The sequence below is a fragment of the Dreissena polymorpha genome, chromosome 1 (genome assembly GCF_020536995.1).
Source record: "Dreissena polymorpha isolate Duluth1 chromosome 1, UMN_Dpol_1.0, whole genome shotgun sequence".
Taxonomy (NCBI): domain Eukaryota; kingdom Metazoa; phylum Mollusca; class Bivalvia; order Myida; family Dreissenidae; genus Dreissena; species Dreissena polymorpha.
This window is the reverse complement of record NC_068355.1, coordinates 40950696-40969642: the sequence shown is the minus strand read 5'-3', so window position 1 is coordinate 40969642 and position 18947 is coordinate 40950696. Positions and strand designations below refer to the sequence as shown.

Genomic DNA, 18947 nt, shown 5'->3' with positions numbered 1-18947 from the left:
AAGATATGTACCGGTAGCACCTTTTCATCACATATTTATCGTCATTATATTATCATCATCCCTATTAAAGCTTTTGTAACAAAACACAATCTAAATGCATGGAACATCTAGTATATCTATAACTGTTTATCCGAATACTATACATGTCCGAAATATGTACACTTAAGAAAGCCTTACCTGTAGTAGTTTAACTTTAATAATCCAAATTTTCCTTGTTGTTATCTGGTTTAACAAACCTAATCAAATGTTTGTAAAATCAACCGGGTACTCTTAAGTATACTTATATGTACCCCGGGTACGGTAAATATACTCAAACGTACCCGGGAATTTTAACGCTAAATCGGTCGCTGTCGGCTATTTTTTTGAAAATAATTAAGTTCACATTTATTGCAATTTTCTGTTAAATGGACTCTATATTATCGGAATTCTTACTAAAATTTCATGTTGATGCAGTTTTTTTTAAAAAGAGAAGTTTGTTCAAGATATACAATATCGTTTTACGGTAATTGGTTGCGCGTTTTACAACTTCGGATTTTGGCGGGAATATAACTCGGGTACAGTCTAATATCGACCGGGTACGTTTAAGTATATTTACAGTACCCGGGGTACATGAAAGTATACTTAACGGTACCCGGGGTAAATGAAAGTAGTACCCGAGCCGACAATGGCCAATCGAGCCTTATTACCCAGTTAGTGCGCACGCACTATTTAGACGTTGACATGTGTATTGGAAGAGATGAGATAAAAAACGCCCGGGGTATTCCCTCGATTATAGACCGAGTTTCAAATTCTGAAACATTAATTTCAATTAGGAGCACAGCGGAATTTATTACCATGGAACTCGAGATGTTAACTGACTGACGCACGGGTCAAATTTTCTATGCGTCAAAATGACGCACAGCAGAAAAAAGGGTTGCGTCAAAAACGAGTCATTTTTAATTTGCTCGCGTCAAAACGCAGGATTCTGCGTCTATTGAAATCCCACTATAGGCATTTTGCACTGTTGAATTGAGCTGAAAAGAATTAAAAGGTCAAAAGAGTTAGTTAAACTGTGGAAACTGACCAATTAGCTGCAACTCATATTTCTACCAGCTGTTTACAAAAATATATATTATATTCGATATTTTACACGATTGACCCAGTCCTCTAAGCCGAGCAGAACTGTCTTTTTATTAGGATCGGGGTAAGTGTTCATGTGTCGTATGAACGAATATGCACTGAAACTAAATTTAGATTCACATCGTACAGCGAATCATTTCTGTCGTCAGTTGTCAAAACGAAACTACGGTTGATATTCAAATGCATTATTTTTCTCTTTCCGGGATATTGTTTTAGTCAGTTGATGCTTTATTAGCAAAAATGAGTGTATATAAAGTGAAAACACCAAAAATAAACAGGACTATTGCCAAGCAATATATGTCCCCTACCGGCTCCACCATTGTCAGATTTTTTTTATATTTGTTGCCATACCAAGCTGAATTTTTGACGTAGGAACAAAATTAAATGACGTGCATAATCTCCATATTGCCATCTGTTTCAAGTTTCATGAAAAAAATATGAATAACTAATAAAGTTATCGAAGGATCCAGAAAAGTGTGACAGACTGACGAACTCACAGACACACGGACACACAGAGCGCAAGCCATAAGTCCCCTCCGGTGAAACCGGTAGAGGATAGACACCTTAACACATAGCATATACGTGCAAAATCTATTTCGAGTTATATTTTTTTATATTTTTAGATAGTGCGCAATGTGCAATATCCATTTGGAATTACATGACCAGGATGTATAGACTATATATGTGTACACATTTTGCTTAGATGTGCAACGGTGTCTTTTTCTTTGCGTTTACTATACGTTGTTTAAGGCGTGCGTGTAACTCATACAGCACGCCTCGGAGCAAAACAACGCACTGAACGCAAGTGTAAAAGATCTAGTTATTTTGTTTCGATAGCACGGGGTGTGCAAAATCTATTTGGAATTACATGACCAGCGTGTATAGGACATATATTAGGAGCGTGTATATATATATTATATACATATAAATCTATTATGTTGTTTATGAAACTTGAAACTTGCTAATTTGATGAAACGCCTATTTATATAATTATATTCAATGGCGTTGTACAAAACATATAAATATACATACAATTGATAAAAACAAGAGTGATTGATACTTTTATGCAGCATTATTTAAAGGATTAATAATCTAAAAATGTGTGATATAAATAAAAATGCTCTAAGAAACTTAATCAATGAAACAATACAGGCTACGATAGTACCAATTTGGCACACATGTTTTGGATACGTTGCATTTTGTTTATTTCGCATTGAGCTGTTCCATACAATATGAGATTACACTTATCCAGATGGGATATTACCAAAGACAAAACGAGTATTTCTGTTGCTTCTTTTGTTAAGTATTTCTTTATGTTTTTGATTTTACGGTAGTTGTACATGGCTGTGCGGCACTAAATTTTGATGAGTTCTTTAAAATTTAGTGTTTCATCTAAATATGCACCCAACTATCGTATGCATTTTTCTGCTTTAACAGTGTCACCAGCAATATTTATTTCTTTAGATTGACATTTATTTTATTGCGGTCTACTACCGAACAAGATGAATTCCGTTTTTGATGCGTTCATTTTCAGTTTATTCTCGTTCATCAAGTTGTAAATAACGAGTGCATAACTTTCAAGTTCTTGATCAAAAATGAATAACAATTTACTCACTCACACGGTTTATATGTCCAATACACGCTGGTCATGTAATTCCAAATAGATTTTGCACATTCAGTGCTATTGAAAAATATAACTCCAAATACATGCTACACGTGCGTTGTTTTTGCTCCGAGGTGTGTTGTATGATTTATTAACACGCCTTTAACTTTACGATGGTAAAATAATCGCAAAGAGAGGACATCGGTGCACATCTAAGCAAATTGTGTACACATGTATAGTCTTTACACCATGGTCATGTAATTCCAACTAGATATTGCACATTGCGCGCTATCGAAAAATATAACATCAAAAAGATGTTGCACATATTCTTTTAATGCCCCGTAGTGTATTGTTGCACTTATTTACATGCCTCAGACTTGATAATGGATTATACCCGCTCGGGGACTGACAACGTTGCGCGTTTGAGTATAATTTATATATTGCCATAAACCCTGGTCATTTATTTCCAACAAGATAGTGCACGATTCATGGTTTCGGCACATATATCTTCAAATAGACATGGCACATGCGTTGTTTCTGCTTTGAAGTGCATTGTTTAGCTCCTTCACTCACCTTCTACTTGTTAAATGTTGATTCTCGCTCAAAGAAAGACATCCTTGCATATCTCAGTAGCATTTATTCACATATATATTCATTTATTCACATATATATTGTGCGCTATCGAAAAATATAACACAACATATTTGATTGGCAGTGGCTTGTCGTAAGGCCCCGTACGGCTAGACGAGAGGCTAGCCATACGGCCCCGTACGGCTAGACAAGAGGCTAGCCGTACGGCTCTGTACGTGTCGACGTAGCTCTCGGCAAATTTGTGTAAAGGGTTCGTGTGAAGGGCTGGAATTATCACACATAACAATATATCGGAGATATATGTATTGACGCTTTGGCGGTCAAGTGGCAAATGCCAAATAATAATCGCCATAATTAAACAACAATTGCATTAATTACATTTACAAAAGCATGACAACATTATACAACAATTACAGTAAATATCTTACGTTACATTAAATAAGAAAATAGATTAAAACAATACAAAGGTTAAAGTTTCTTAATTGAATTATACCTAACCTGGAATTATCACACATAACAATATATCGGAGATATATGTATTGACGCTTTGGCGGTCAAGTGGCAAATGCGCGGTTACTTGCACTTGTCACAATGACCAAACGCCGCGAACTAGTCATGCGTGAAATAGGTTAGGTGACAAAACCGGTTAGATTTGTTAGATGAACTATAGTAACTGTTTGGAAAGAATTAATGTTAATAGAACGATAGATAGATATTGATTGCGTAAGTTTAGATTTTGTTAAGACATAGGACTTCGTAAATTTACTTTATGACATACTTCCCCTGCCCATAAAATAAGTCTCCTGACTTATACTTTAACGCAACGCATTTATATACTTCAACGCTAAAATATTTTTTAATTTATAATAATAATACATTCATAATAACATAACGCTGTGTGCATCAAAACGGCTACGGAATGCACGGTTTAGAAAATATGTTTGTCTGATAATTCACTCCGTAATTCTCTCTCAATCCTCTCTTTTATTCTTCTTTCCTTTAATTCTTGCTTCTCTTTCAAAATTTCTTCCCGTATACGCTCTCTCCTGATGCAGCGTAACTCTCTTTTACTTATTGCTCGTGCCATTCTTAATACAAAATATGTGTAAGAAGCAAATATTTGTTATATTTATAACGGTAAAACAAAATATAATTAAATGATTATAATAAACAAGCAAATAAATAAACACACAATAAACAATCACTTTCAATATAACACTTTATTTTAATTCTGTGCTCAATTAAATACACAATATTTATATGGGATAATATGTAAGGGGCATAACCACAATTAATCAATTGAGTCATGGGAAACAACTGCCGCAAGACGTTCAAATGCACAATCGCTCAATGCGACCTACTCCTATAATACCCATTGATTTTCTTTTAACCAGTCCCGATAATAAACAACTATAATTATCTCACCTACTCGTCCTCTTAAGTAATACAAATTTGTGACAAAACTTAGCGACTTTCACTTTCCCGAGGACTAATCCTCCTTACTACTAGAATTTACTAATTACCGCTATACTTCTAATTCTAAACTACACCGACTATGCTATAACAACTACTCATCAATATATGCATGTGTGTACCGCACTCGATAATCCGCTCTATACTCGATACGAACGACGATTGTAAACTAAACGTTTACATTATTTAAATGCCGCACGCCCCGTTTGTTTACTTTTGAAATACTGCTCAGTATTTCAATTTGGTTGCGAACACTTTCCGATAAAAATCGCGCGTAACCTTGCAAGGATTTCTTGAGCATAGTTTTTGTTCAATATTCAATGAACAATAGACATACAAACACGGATCAATAAAATATGGTCGAATAGTAAGGTATTGGGCCACCTTTTACCACCGTATAGGGGACTTACGAACTGTTATAAAGGCTGGAAAGGGCTGGAAAACTCTGGAGCAACAATGGCGTCCTCCTTACCTCGCTAATACAGCTCGAATACTCTCTTTCTCGAGAAACCCCGGGAAAACGCGCCGTAGCCACAAGTAGAATTTACTACCCACAAGAAACTCGTCCAGTCTGGTTCCCACCTCGCAGAGCCTGGTTCCCGCCGTCAAAACAGCGAATGCTACACTCCGCCTACTTTATCTTGTAAGGCGGTGACATACTCTCAAACAAAAAATGATTAAAAATAAACAAACATATATACAAAATATGGTGGACCTCCTCCGGTTTATCTCATCAATATGAATTACATGTCTTACTTCCGTAAATGTAATTGACCGGCATCCAATGTCAAGAAATACATGCGTGCGGTATCATGTCCACCATTACCACTTCAATGCCTCCTCAATCAACACATGAAATACATGTGGCCGGTATACCTCCTGCGACCTTTCTCATATCAAACAATGTTCCACCCTCTTCCTCCTCCTCTTCCATTGGCTGTACCTCCTCCCCATCAACATCCTCCTCCTCCTCTACTTCAATTGGCTATATCTCCTCCGCATCAACATTCTGCTCCTCTTCTTCAATTGGCTAAACCTCCTCCACATCAACATCCTCCTCCTCCTCCATTTCGGAAGAGTTTCCAGATCAGGATCTTTGTCTTGAGCTTCCACCAGATCTTCAATTGATAACCCCCAACAACTTGGACCACCTGTATCATTCGCATCAACGCCTAAAATATCATACTCCTCCCCTGCCATTACTGGTTCAATATGTGCTTCCATTGCCTCCTCCTCCTCCAACAGTACATCTTTAGCAACCTCCTGCAATTCTGGATCGCCTGATGGATTTATTTTGTTAATTTTGTACCACCCGGAGTCACGCGCAGTGACTCCATTATTTAAAATTTCTGGTCCACTTTCTCCAGACCCTGAAATACCACCGACATCAGATATCTGCACCGGTGAGTCTCTAATTAAGTTTATAGCGCCTTCTTGATTAGAAGTTGAACTCATATTGGATGTTTCCGATCCACATGTGGATCCTTCCGGAACACCCTTTAAGACCACCCGGGATACGTCCTCAGACGAACACCTATTTATATCCTACCTGGTGCTATCCTCCATATCCCAATTAATTTTGGTGCTACCTCCTCCCGCGATCCTCCACCTTTGCATACCAACTCCCAACGGTACTGCTTCATCCACCTCCTCCGTGAATCTTGCCCAATTTTCGTGGGCCTTCACACAATAATGGCAATTGACTTTGAAGCATGGCAAATCTTCAAGTTTTTTTCCCGTCACGTAATGGCTGCATACCCTATCCGGCATAGGCGGCCGCGATAAGGTATCTGCATTTACATGTTTCCTCCCTGGCTCTTCTGAGATGATTGTCACATCGGCGGCTGTGTCCACCACGGTCTCCACTGGTTTATCATTTATTTCAATTGGCATTTTGTACTTGGATACCGATGACAGTTGGTTAACTTCAATATTTTTCTCTTCCAACTCAGCAACTTGGGACATAACAATCCTCTTTGCGTTACTCCAGCTCTCTGATGACCTGTCATCTGTTTGTGTTTCCACATTCACGAAACGCACGTCTCTTCCTCCCGATTGCACAGGCCAAACCAATCTACTCCCACGAGATCCTGATCCCGTCTGTCCTACAGATATATTTTGCCCTCCACCTCTATCCACAGTTTTCAAAGACAAAGTATGCCTCTCTTTTCCATAACTATCGACATTCTCCTCATACCCTATCTTTGAATCCTCACGCCTGGAGGAAGAAATACTTCCCCCCTCTTTTCTGATAGTTTGTGGGCCATCATCTATAAGTCGAGAGTGGCCCCATTGCCCGACCCCCACTCGTTTAAACCTCTTTGTCCACGCCCTAACGGTTGTCGATTAGGACATTCTTCTCTGCGATGCCCCATTTCATGGCATGCGTAGCATTTTTGTGTCGCTTTCCACTTCTCTCAATCTGATCTCATATGACCAGTCTCTCCACAAAAGAAACAATCATTGATGCCTGGCTGTCTCTCACCAGTTTCTTGTTGACCTCCCCAGCCATTATTTCTTTCACCTCTTTCTGTTGGATGACCTGGACCACCTCGACCTCTATAACCACCACCTCCGCTATAACCGGCTTGATTTCGGTTATTATTCCATGGTTGAAAGCCTCCACTACGACCACATCCACCATTATTTGGCGTATTGTCCATCTGGTTGAACCCACTGGTACCACGCCCATAACCACTATTGGCTCTACCACCAGCACCTTCACTCCTGTTGTATGCCATTTGTTTGTCAAACAGGCTTTGATTCTGCTTCAATCTCTCATCAAGCTGTTCTTGCAGCCTGTTTATGCTTGTTTCAAAAACATTAACAACCTCCTCTGAATCATCTCGCTGGGAAGTACGCCTCGAGCTCTTTGGCTGTACATTTGTACTACTGATGTGCAAATAGTAATGTACGTAATCCTTAGCTTCGTCCATGGTTTTGAAACGTTTAAGACAAGCGTCTTTTGATGCTTCTATGTTTTCTAGTCCTAAGCAGAAACGGTTGACTGCCTGCGAAGCAGCATATTTTTCAGATATCTTCCTGAATGCTTATAGAGATAGCATCTGCACCCCATCGGCCCACACCTCAAGGGATTCGTTTGGCTCTTGACATGCTTGGTTGAATCGGGCTTGCGCTGTCTCCACGAACTCCTTTCCTCCAAACCTTGTCTCCAACTTCTTCATGAGCTGCTTGTTAGTAAGAGGACCAGTACCGGAAGATATCAAAGTAGGATTCTTCGCGGCGTCTCCTTGTAGGCTCCAACACACAATACCTACATGCATCTTCAGTCCACTTGAATGCTCTTGCATAACTTTTAAATTTCATTTTAAAAGAGTCAAAATCATCTCTTTTTCCATCCATGGACCCAGCAAAACGCAAATGCCTATCAAAGCCTCTCGGAATCCTCCGCAAAGACACATCCTCATCCGAAGAGTGCGAAGTCTCAGTTCAAGATGTATCAGTAGTGTCCACAGGCACTGACCCGTTCTTGGACCTTCTTTTCACCTTATTCTCTGGACCTTCCCTCCCCTTGGTGCTCACGGATTTCTTACCTCCAGATTTGTTCTTTGTCTTTATAATTTCATCTTCTGACTCTTCTGTTGTGTGATGTTTATTCCTTCCCCTGTGCGAAACCCTTTTTCTAGCTACAGCTGCAGGTGCCCTACCCTCATCTGACTCTGACAACTCAATTTATTCTTCTGGCTTTTCCTCTATTTTCGTCATATGGGCTTTACTTCCAGACTTTTTACCAGCTTTAAGCTCCTCTTCAGTATCTGACCCTGAACTGAAGTCATCTTCCAGCTTCTTTGGCTTAAGCTTTGAGAACCCAAGATCTGGACTTTTATCCATTAACATGTCATTTATTTCAAAATCCATGTGACTAAGCATGGCTGCTGTCATTTTTCCGCCAAATTCCTCCTTTAACTTCTTTGCGGTCAAATTTCCCTGGGACAAACGCAACATGTGCATGCGCTTTGAGATTTTATCACCCACTCCTACAATCTCCTTCAGTTGGTATATCGGGACAAAAATTACTTTCAGTTTGTCGCCATCTGAAATGCCACCTGTTGCAGAAGCAGAAGTACTGCCACCTTTGCCAGATGTCGACGTCGCATCACCTGCAGTAGAGGTAGCCATCGCACCACCTGATGCTCCTTTAACTGCTGACTCCTTCAACTTCATCATCAAATTTGTCAGTCTAGGTTCTGGTGTTGTTTCACTCATCATGATTTAATTCAACCCACTTCACTTATAATTGTCACAATAGGGAAATAACACTTCAATAAAGTGTCACACTAAAAATATTCAAACTGCACTTTTTATAAGTGTCTCTATTTGGATTTGCACTAAATTTGCACTTAATAAGTGTCTCTTAATTGAAATAAAATCACACCATTGCTGTTGCACTAAAATAAGTGTCAATGCTATTCACAAATAACACAATTGCTGTTCATAAGTGTAATTGTTATTCACAAATCACACAATTGCTGTTCATAAGTGTAAATGTTATTCACCAATATTCACTTTTTCACTAAACAATGAGCATATTAAACTCAACACGCATGAAAGACAAATACAAAATATTTCAAAAATGTACAAGCAATGACAATACAGCTTCAAACAATTAACATCATTATTAATGGACCCACAACACCAATATTTACACTTTTAATTTCAATAACTATCAGGTAAATCTAAGGTGTCAGCTTTACTACTTTTACAACAAAACAAAAAAATCAAATTTTTTATATTCCCAACAATTTCTTTAAATGTGATGGAAAATCACTTAAATGTATTGCCTATTTACTTACTGCATGCAAGCACTGCCTATTTTTGCCACAAAATAATTCTAAAATTTTATCTCAAATTCTACTCATCAAGAAATATTTCACTCTATTTCTGGTAATTTGCCTATCTGTGTAGAATACAGAGAAAGTATCACTGTATTTTTCTAATATTTGCCATCATTGATTGTTATTTCAGCTTTCTATGTGTTTTGCAGGCTATATTCCAAGAAATACTTGGATTTTTCAGAAAAAAAAGATCATCTGTTGTTGTTTTTTCACCACTGTTAATGTTGATACTGTTACTGCGGCTGTTGCTGCTATTACTGCTGCTGTTGCTGTTATTACTGCTGATGTTGTTGTAATAGCTGCTGATGCTGTAACTGCTGCTGCTGTTACTGTTGCTGCTGTTAGTGCTGCTTCTGTTAGTGCTGCTGCTGATGCTGTAATTGCTGCTACTGTTACTGCTGATGCAGCTGCTGTTACTGCTATCGATGCCGTTTCTGTTTGTAAAAACAACTTGAAAAACTATTCCAAGTTTTCCACCTTCAAATTTACTCAACCTTGGCTCTAAAACAGCTGTCAAGTCGCCTTAACTGATGAAATACACCAGTGGTATTCACAGAATATACCTCCAACTTAAATCATTACACCAACTACCCTCCGCTCAGGCAAGTACCACCTTTCTTATTTGTGCAGAAATTCAATTCAATCCACCTGGAGCAACATCCCCAATTTTCCACCGAGAATTCCGCAACAATTAAAAAGAAAGTGCTCGCACTGCCATTATGGTCGAATAGTAAGGTATTGGGCCACCTTTTACCACCGTATAGGGGACTTACGAACTGTTATAAAGGCTGGAAAGAGCTGGAAAACTCTGGAGCAACAATGGCGTCCTCCTTACCTCGCTAACACAGCTCGAATACTCTCTTTCTCGAGAAACCCCGGGAAAACGCGCCGTAGCCACAAGTAGAATTTACTACCCACAAGAAACTCGTCCAGTCTGATTCCCACCTCGTAGAGCCTGGTTCCCGCCGTCAAAATAGCGAATGCTACAAAAAACTAGAAATTTTAAAGGAGTTAATAATTAGTTTATGAGTAGTTATTATCGTGCAACACGACTTAATTAGTTGTGATTATACTAGGTCTATATATAGTAAAAATATATAGCACTTGAAATGAATAATACACTTCTCTCTCTCTCCCTCTCTCACAGTTTTGCAATTTAAATTATTAATTGCATTCAATACCTGATAAAACTAAAATGTATAATTCATTTATAGATCTAGTGAGAATTTTGTTTGCTTATATACTAAATTAAATCCAATACAATTTATTAAAAAATGGAGTTACTTTAAAGCTGTGTGCAAATAAAATAAACACAATTCTTACCAGTTCATCCAATTATCCGTCCACATATCTTAACACATGATAAAACAAAACAATAAAACAATGTTAAAACTCACGACCGGAAACAATTAGTGTTCACACTTCCAGTGGAAGCACATCAAAGTCACTGTCACATCCAACGGCGATCAACGATGCTGCTAAGGATCCTTTTGATGAAAACGTTTAATACACTCGCGAGTGGAAAGTTCAGTTTGGGCCTTGGTAAACGATGTGTGCACGTGACAATCTTTATCAACAACACGGTTTCCCGTGCATGTGTGGATATAATATCCAAACAGACGCGTCTGTCTGTGATGACGTAGTTATACGATGAAGCTAGGGTATTCCGAGGATTCCGTCCAGCTGGCATATGTGTAAACTGTTTTTTTTAACAAAGCTGTGTAAATGGCGACAAGATGTCGTCGTCTGTGTGTAACAGCGGCCTTCGGTCCCGAACGTTGGGCGCCATTGTCGACATAGCTCTCGGCAAATTTGTGTAAAGGGTTCGTGTAAAGGGCTGGAATTATCACACATTACAATATATCGGAGATATATGTATTGACGCTTTGGCGGTAAAGTGGCAAATGCCAAATAATAATCGCCATAATTAAACAACAATTGCATTAATTACATTTACAAAAGCATGACAACATTACATGTATACAACAATTACAGTAAATATCTTACGTTACATTAAATAAGAAAATAGATTAAAACAATACAAAGGTTAAAGTTTCTTAATTGAATTATAACTAACCTGGAATTATCACACAAAACAATATATCGGAGATATATGTATTGACGCTTTGGCGGTCAAGTGACAAATGCGTGGTTACTTGCATTTGTCACAATGACCAAACGCCGCGAACTAGTCATGCGTAAAATAGGTTAGGTGACAAAAACCGGTTAGATTTGTTAGATGAACTATAGTAACTGTTTGGAAAGAATTAATGTTAATAGAACGATATATAGGTATTGATTGCGTAAGTTGAGATTTTGTTAAGACATAGGACTTCGTAAATTTACTCTATGACATACGTATAGCCTTTCCTTTGGAGATTGTCTAGCAGTACGGCTTATAAAGTATAGAATTGTAATTCAGTGTTGGTAATCAGTTATAAGTTTGTTTAAGCTCATACAAGTTAAAAAAAATTCTTCATCTTTTAATTACGGCTTCCTTTCATGTAATACGTTGCTTATTTGATTCTTTAATTTGTCCACGTTCCTAAGTAAAGTGTGAACAACTGTTTTAATCTGTTACGGCTTTCTTTCATGTAATACGGTTGTTAATTTGGTTCTTTTATTAGTCGACGTTCCTAAGTAAGGCTCGATTGGTCATTGTCGGCTCGGGTACTACTTACATGTACCCCGGGTACTCTTAAGTATACTTACATGTACCCCGAGTATGGTAAATATACTAAAACGTACCCGGGAATTTTTTATTTTCTGCTAAATGGCCTCTATATTATCGAAACTCGTACTAAAAATCATGTTGATGCAGTTTTTTAAAAGAGAAGTTTGTTTAAGATAAACAATATCGTTTTACGGTAATCGGCAGCGCGTTTTACGACACGCGTTTTACGACATCGGATTTTGGGCGGGAATACATCTCGGGTACAGCCTAATATCGACCGGTTACGTTTAAGTATATTTACCGTACCCGGGGTACATGTAAGTATACTTAAGAGTACGCGGGGTACATGTAAGTAGTACCCGAGCCGATTCTTGTCAGGCCGTACGACTAGCCACTGCCTATTTGATTAATGCTCCGTAGTGTATCGTTGACCTCATTCACACGCCTTAGAATTGACAACGGATGATACTAGTTAGCGGAAAAAAACGTTGAACGTCTGAGTATAATTTATACACATATATTTTATATTTTTACAAATCCGCTAATGGAAATCATATTCTATTGCTAAAGTTTACCGGTAATTATCCGCACATAGACCGTTTGCACATGTGGCCTTCTCGACTCGTGTTTAAAGCAAACGCAAAATAGTTCCCATAATATATTTGACACTTTAGATTTAAATTTTTAAACGCATACATATTTGGTAACTGATTTTATGAAAATATCTTATTTCTAATAAGAATCCTTCATCCGTATAGAATATCTTTGTAAACAGTATTTACTGTACCAATCCTCATTTGATTGATGTGTAATATCTACTGGTACCTATTATTTGTGTCGTATCTATCTGGAACACAATGCCATTATGTGTGGCACGAACTGGTAGTGGCACGAAACGTCCATTACCCATCCCAGTCAGTGCGCATGCGCGGTAATCCTGACTGTAGGTCACATAACCCCAAACCGGAACTCCTGTTTTTAGGGTTACATGCAGTCAGTTTGATACTTAGCACACATTGTTCAGTGCATGCTGCATAGGATTTGTAAAAAACATTGCAAATGGAATGTTTTGGTATCAATTTGAAGGTATATTTGTAAGCAATAAGAAAAAAAGCCATTTTTGTGCTCTACTTTTTCTGTTGATGGTTCCCGGCTTTGAAAGTAGGTCATACTATTTGAGCCCAAAATGGTCGCCTTCACAGCTGTCAAAACCGGTTTGCCTATTCTAAGGTGAATATTTTGAGTTACAATGTATAGAATTTAATGACATCCATTTTTTCAAAAGATTATGCATTTATCTTTCCAATGATGTATGATGATAAAGTGGGTCATTGCTTGATCATGGTAAAAATTGATATCGAACTACAACTATTTTATATGTAATATAGAAGGAAATTAATTGCGCATGCGTAACCTGTAAATAGATTGGTTACCTCCCCTTTTCTATCGCTACTCTCTATATATCACGAACAGCGCTACCGATTGGCCTTCGCGTTGTCCAATTAAAATCGCCGATACATTAGCCTGTACCTGTTGTATTATAGTCAACGGAGTCAACAGTTATATTCAACGGGGAACCAGTTAAGACTGTAAACAACATTGCAAAATCGAAAACAGGACGTTTAACAATCTCCACGCAGAGTTGTCGTTCCATGCTCTCACATACAACTCTGCGAAAGGCTCAGCCCTCCATTTTGTCTATAAAATAGATAAAACAGAACAAACGCATTCAACGTATATTTGATTGGATATTTAAGATCGCATGCATTGAATTAAGAAATATGACTTTTAAATGTACGATAAATCGTGCAAAAACTTGCGAGTTTTAATTCAACTCTTTGGAACTAATTGATTGCCCATTTACGCAGATGGAATCATTCCATGCACTTCACACAATTGAACATATTTTTTTTTAGTGACGTTAGGAATTGCTTCTACGTGTGTATGTATGTTGGTTTCTTAACATAAAAAAAACCATATCAAGTTTATAATAATGAATTAAGACTGATATAAGATATCATGGTATGAGATGGTTTTCTTTAATGCAGTGAATGCAATGTAACCGTCGTGCAAGAGATTGTTTAGTATTCTGTAACCTCAATGATGAACGCTTGGAATGATCATGACATAAATGAGCCGCTTTCATAACAATAGTCCGTTCTGAGCCCAACACAGAGGTGAATGTAATGTACCCGTCGTGCAAGAGATTGGACGTATAACTCTTTCTTTAGAGCGTTGGACTTAATAAAAAAAGGTTTTCATTACTTATACATATCAACCGCTATAAATATAGAATACTTGCTTTAATAGTGCTGTCTTCTTTCATTTCGCCATTACAAAAAATGAACAAGTTCTCCGTTATCGGGTATGGTAGAAGCATGAACCAATGATTTTTTCAAACATAAATAATTGATGTAAATTGCTTGAAGGAATAATATTTAAGGTTTAAGAAGGCATTTTCTTTTTGTTTAAAAGGATATCTTTGAAAATTATATTTTTTATGAATTTTTTGGCAACAAGGGATAACACATTTAAAAAAAATGTAATTAATTTTCTGACAAAAAACTGGTACCATGAGTAGCATGAAACAATAATTTTTTTAAACATTTGTAATTGATGAAAATGATTGCAAAAATAATATCTAGGGTCTAATAAGCCTTTTTTTATTTTAATAGGTTACTCTGAAAATTATATTTTTCATGATTTTTTTTTTTTTTGCAACAAGGTTATGAAATTTAAAAAATGTTACTGGATTTTTAGACCAAAACTGGTACTATGATAATACTATGATGCACTTCGCCAAAGCATTTATAATTATATTGTTTATTCTTGAAAATGTATTGCCCCTATTCACTAAAAATAACACTTTTGATCAGAAAATTCACATATAATGATGTATACTTTTATTTTCAAGAAGCATAATGCCTCTTTTTAGTTGTATTAATTCAGCCACAAGTTTTTGTCAGCCACTGAAGGGTTATATGTTGCCTTTCTTTTACTAAATGCAAAATAATTCTACACTTTGAGACATTCATAAAATATTTTATTCTTTACAACACCGACAGGCTAATAAATTTATATATCAAGTACTTCCATACTAACAGGACCATTCTAGGCGGGCAACCTAGCAACCTTAATTTGTTCATATCTTCCTATCAATCTGTTATATGTGTTACGAATCATTTGTTGGAAGAACATTTAATGTTTGTTATAACTTTTAAATAATTCAATGTTCAAAGTGATATTGTTATTGACCGATAAACCAACATACTGATCAAAAGGGAATATTTTATTAATTATTTGCATTTTATCTTACATAAGAAATATTTGCCTAAATGTTTTTCAAACTATAGAGAAATCTATATACAATTAATAATTGACGACGTTTATCAAAAAAAACATTTATGATAGGAAGTTTAAAGATAAAAATAAATAATGCAAGTTTTATCAGATATTCGTAATCATTTCCAATATAATTGAGTGTCTGAGCAATGTGGATGAATGAATATATCGGATACAACGAACACTTGTCTACACTTGAATTATGATTTATTTTTCAATATTTTATGCACTTAAGTTTAGCCTTAATGCGTTTTTATAAGCATTTATAGACAGTGTCCCTCCCCAAAATCAAGGAATTATTACTTGTCATTCATTTGTCTTATGGTATACAATAATTTTGTGGCAGAATATTTGAGAAAAACATTAGAAACGAAACTTGCCAGTGATGAAATTTTCCATATGGTTATGAAAATTACCGATCGTCGGTTTCCGAAAAACAATACATCACAATTTCCAAAAATATGATGGTTCTGCACAAAGATTTTGGTGTTAACGAACATTACTAGTTTATATTTTAATAATTTCGATTCTCGTTTGATTAATAGGTAATTTCAAGGCTGATAAATTTGAAATATGCAAGCTATTCTTTCGTTTTGCATATGTCTGTCGATACATCTGTACAATCGGTAATTTCCGTAACCACTCGTTAAATTGTAGCAGACACAAGTTAAAAAAAATATGTTTTACACTAATATTCTACCTCTTTCTTGCTAAAAACTAATGCATGAATGATTTAAAAGTAATATTGCATTGTTTTCAGCAAGGAACACTGTCTATGACCGTGAAAAAAAACATAACAAACTTTTTGATTTACGATATTTACTTTATAAATAGCTTGTATGCGGCATGGCATTGCATGTTCTGCAAGATAAATATCTCGACTTTATTTATTGAATGATTTCGGACTGTTTCATCCAATCAGAAAATATCTTTTAAACGTAATTTAGGCCCATGTGTAGTGAGATAATTAAGTACCACTTTTTATACACTGCCAAATTGTGACATAACAAGTTGCCTCCCTTGTTGGTTCATGCTAATGGTAGGTTCTTGTTGAGTTATCATGGTCATGGGTTCTTATTTTTGAGTCGTAGTTATACTAAAATATAGGTAATCCTGTTGTTAGGCGTCCTCATTTTATAATTTATTTTTAAACAAACCAGTGTTTAGTAACCAATGGTTAGAGTTAATGTTAGTTTTAGGGTAAGGGTAGGTAGGTTAACAAGAAATCGCGTTCTGAAAAAGCTGTGCTTAATCTATGCGCACAGCTTCTCAGTAGTTTATATAAACGGACTCCCAGAGCCTTTGATAATTTTTGCTATGGCGGATCTAGGAGTCCATATGCACCATTTCATAAACGTGGGTGCAGTTCAGCGCACGGAATCCGTGAGCTTCACTAAACAGACGTCGTTTGAGGCAAATTGAGGAAAATAATGAATAAACTTCATAAACATACTCAAACCCGGTAGTCCATATAAACGGACTCCCAGAACCTTTGATAATTTTTGCTATGGCGTCTCTGGGAGCTTCACTTAACAGAGTTACAGACGTCGTTCGAGACAAATTGAGGAAAATAATTAATTAACTTCATAACCATGTTAAATTAACCTGAATGGAAACCTATGGATGTTATCCTTTGCATGAATCCGATAAAAACACGACGATGTTTCAACACACTTTTCTCGCTGGCATTGTTATGTTTAAATTTGAAACAATGTATTCTGTATTGAATACCACATCGTTATCGACTTTTTGGCTCCAACACATAACGCGACGTGCAAAATATTGGTGTAATGCGACCTGACCTATATTGGGTCAATTTTCCAATATGGCGGATACAGCGTACAAAACAAAACAATTATTTCTTGCTTCAATGGTACCATTTGGATGAGTTTGTGGTTTAGACAGGTACATTTTAATAAGCTCTTGCAGTATCAGTGTGCATTAACCTTTGAATTGTTGATAACATTTTGCACCCATGGACAAGAGAGAGCGCATTGCAACTCTCAGCCTAAGCTGAGAGTTTAATTATTGCAACTACAAACCCGGTTAACTCGTGGGTCGGGTTGAATCGCGGTATTTCATTAGTGCCCTCTAGATTTTGTTTATAAACAAACCTGCTTGACATTCTTATCAAATCTGACAGGAAACATCTCTCGCTACAGATTGGAATGGATTTTAGGTAATTATCTAAAAATCACTCGAGGATAAATGTCGTAAAAATCGGACTTTCATAATATTTGAATTTGTATAGTTCAGTTAATTGTGGTAACGAAACAATACGACATTGCTTGAAAATAACTGTGCTATTTATTTTATTAAATGTCTTAAATTCCATATATTTAAATTGTTATATACTTTATTGATTGTTACTTTAAATGGTTTGTCAGAGCTTCGATTATTCATGTTTATTTTAAACTTGGTGTTGACTGTTGTTTAACCTTTTTACAGCGAATCTATCGGGAGAAAAAATAAACAACAATGGCGAATAGTGGTGTTGGATTTGTTTCTACGGCAGTTTATATTGAAGGATTTTGGTAATAAGAGGCAGTTGTCCAATTAAGTTAAGTTAAATATGGTTTTCCTTCAAATCATTTATCTGATATATGAAGATCGTTTCCAAACGCCAGCAGTGCCCCAGATAAGCTGCGTACCATTTGGATGAGTTTGTGGTTTAGACAGGTAAACTTTAATAAGGTCTTGCAGTTTCAGTGTTCCTTTAACCTTGCATTGTTGATAACATTTTGCACCCATGGACAAGAGAGAGCGCATTGCAACTCTTAGCAACCCATTGGGTTATAAAGCTGAGAGTTGAATTATTGCAACTAGCTCTAGGAGGGACAACAATTTCGGCTTTAAAGGATTTTCTGTTTAACAGAAGTCCCTTCTAACTGATAATCAAGCGCTGCGAGTATTTAATTTCTCTAACATTACTTCGCTTGAAAATAAATAGTATACAAACACAACCAAAATAAGGGGAAACAGGTATAATTGCATTTCAAAATCTTCAACTAAAATTATCCAAATGTATTCATATCCCAGACATTCTATTGGTCCTTTTCATAAAATTTCTGCATTAATTTGTAAAGTGAAGCTGACAACTGCACTACCGTAAAACCATACTTAATAAACCTTTCACTTCCTCTCGATTTTCTGAAAAAGTTGCATGAAATCATTGTTGATTCTAGCATAAGAGCAGCGCTCGCACATCACCACAGGCGATATGTGTCAAAATAGTTCAGTGAATCAAATTTTTAAGTTTAATTGGCATAATGCCAGCGTTTTTTTCCCT

The 18947-nt window shown here is 36.6% G+C and overlaps 2 protein-coding genes across 27 annotated transcripts in view; both read left to right on the top strand.

The window, feature by feature from the left end:
- LOC127877631 (uncharacterized) overlaps positions 1-18947 on the top strand; it is a 155174-nt gene that overhangs the window by 80225 nt on the left and 56002 nt on the right. The window lies entirely within an intron of this gene.
- LOC127877775 (uncharacterized) overlaps positions 1-18947 on the top strand; it is a 184810-nt gene that overhangs the window by 138991 nt on the left and 26872 nt on the right. The window contains exons 1-3 of one of the 17 annotated variants that reach the window (XM_052424119.1): positions 14451-14570; positions 17802-17837; positions 18107-18337. The exons of 13 other annotated variants lie outside the window; for them this stretch is intronic. In XM_052424119.1, the coding sequence (XP_052280079.1) occupies positions 18317-18337 (21 nt within the window). In that variant the 5' untranslated portion in view covers positions 14451-14570; positions 17802-17837; positions 18107-18316. Of the gene's footprint in view, positions 1-14426; positions 14571-17801; positions 17838-18106; positions 18338-18947 lie in introns of those variants that run through there. 3 more of the 17 variants (XM_052424110.1, XM_052424128.1, XM_052424137.1) reach the window with 3 other exon arrangements.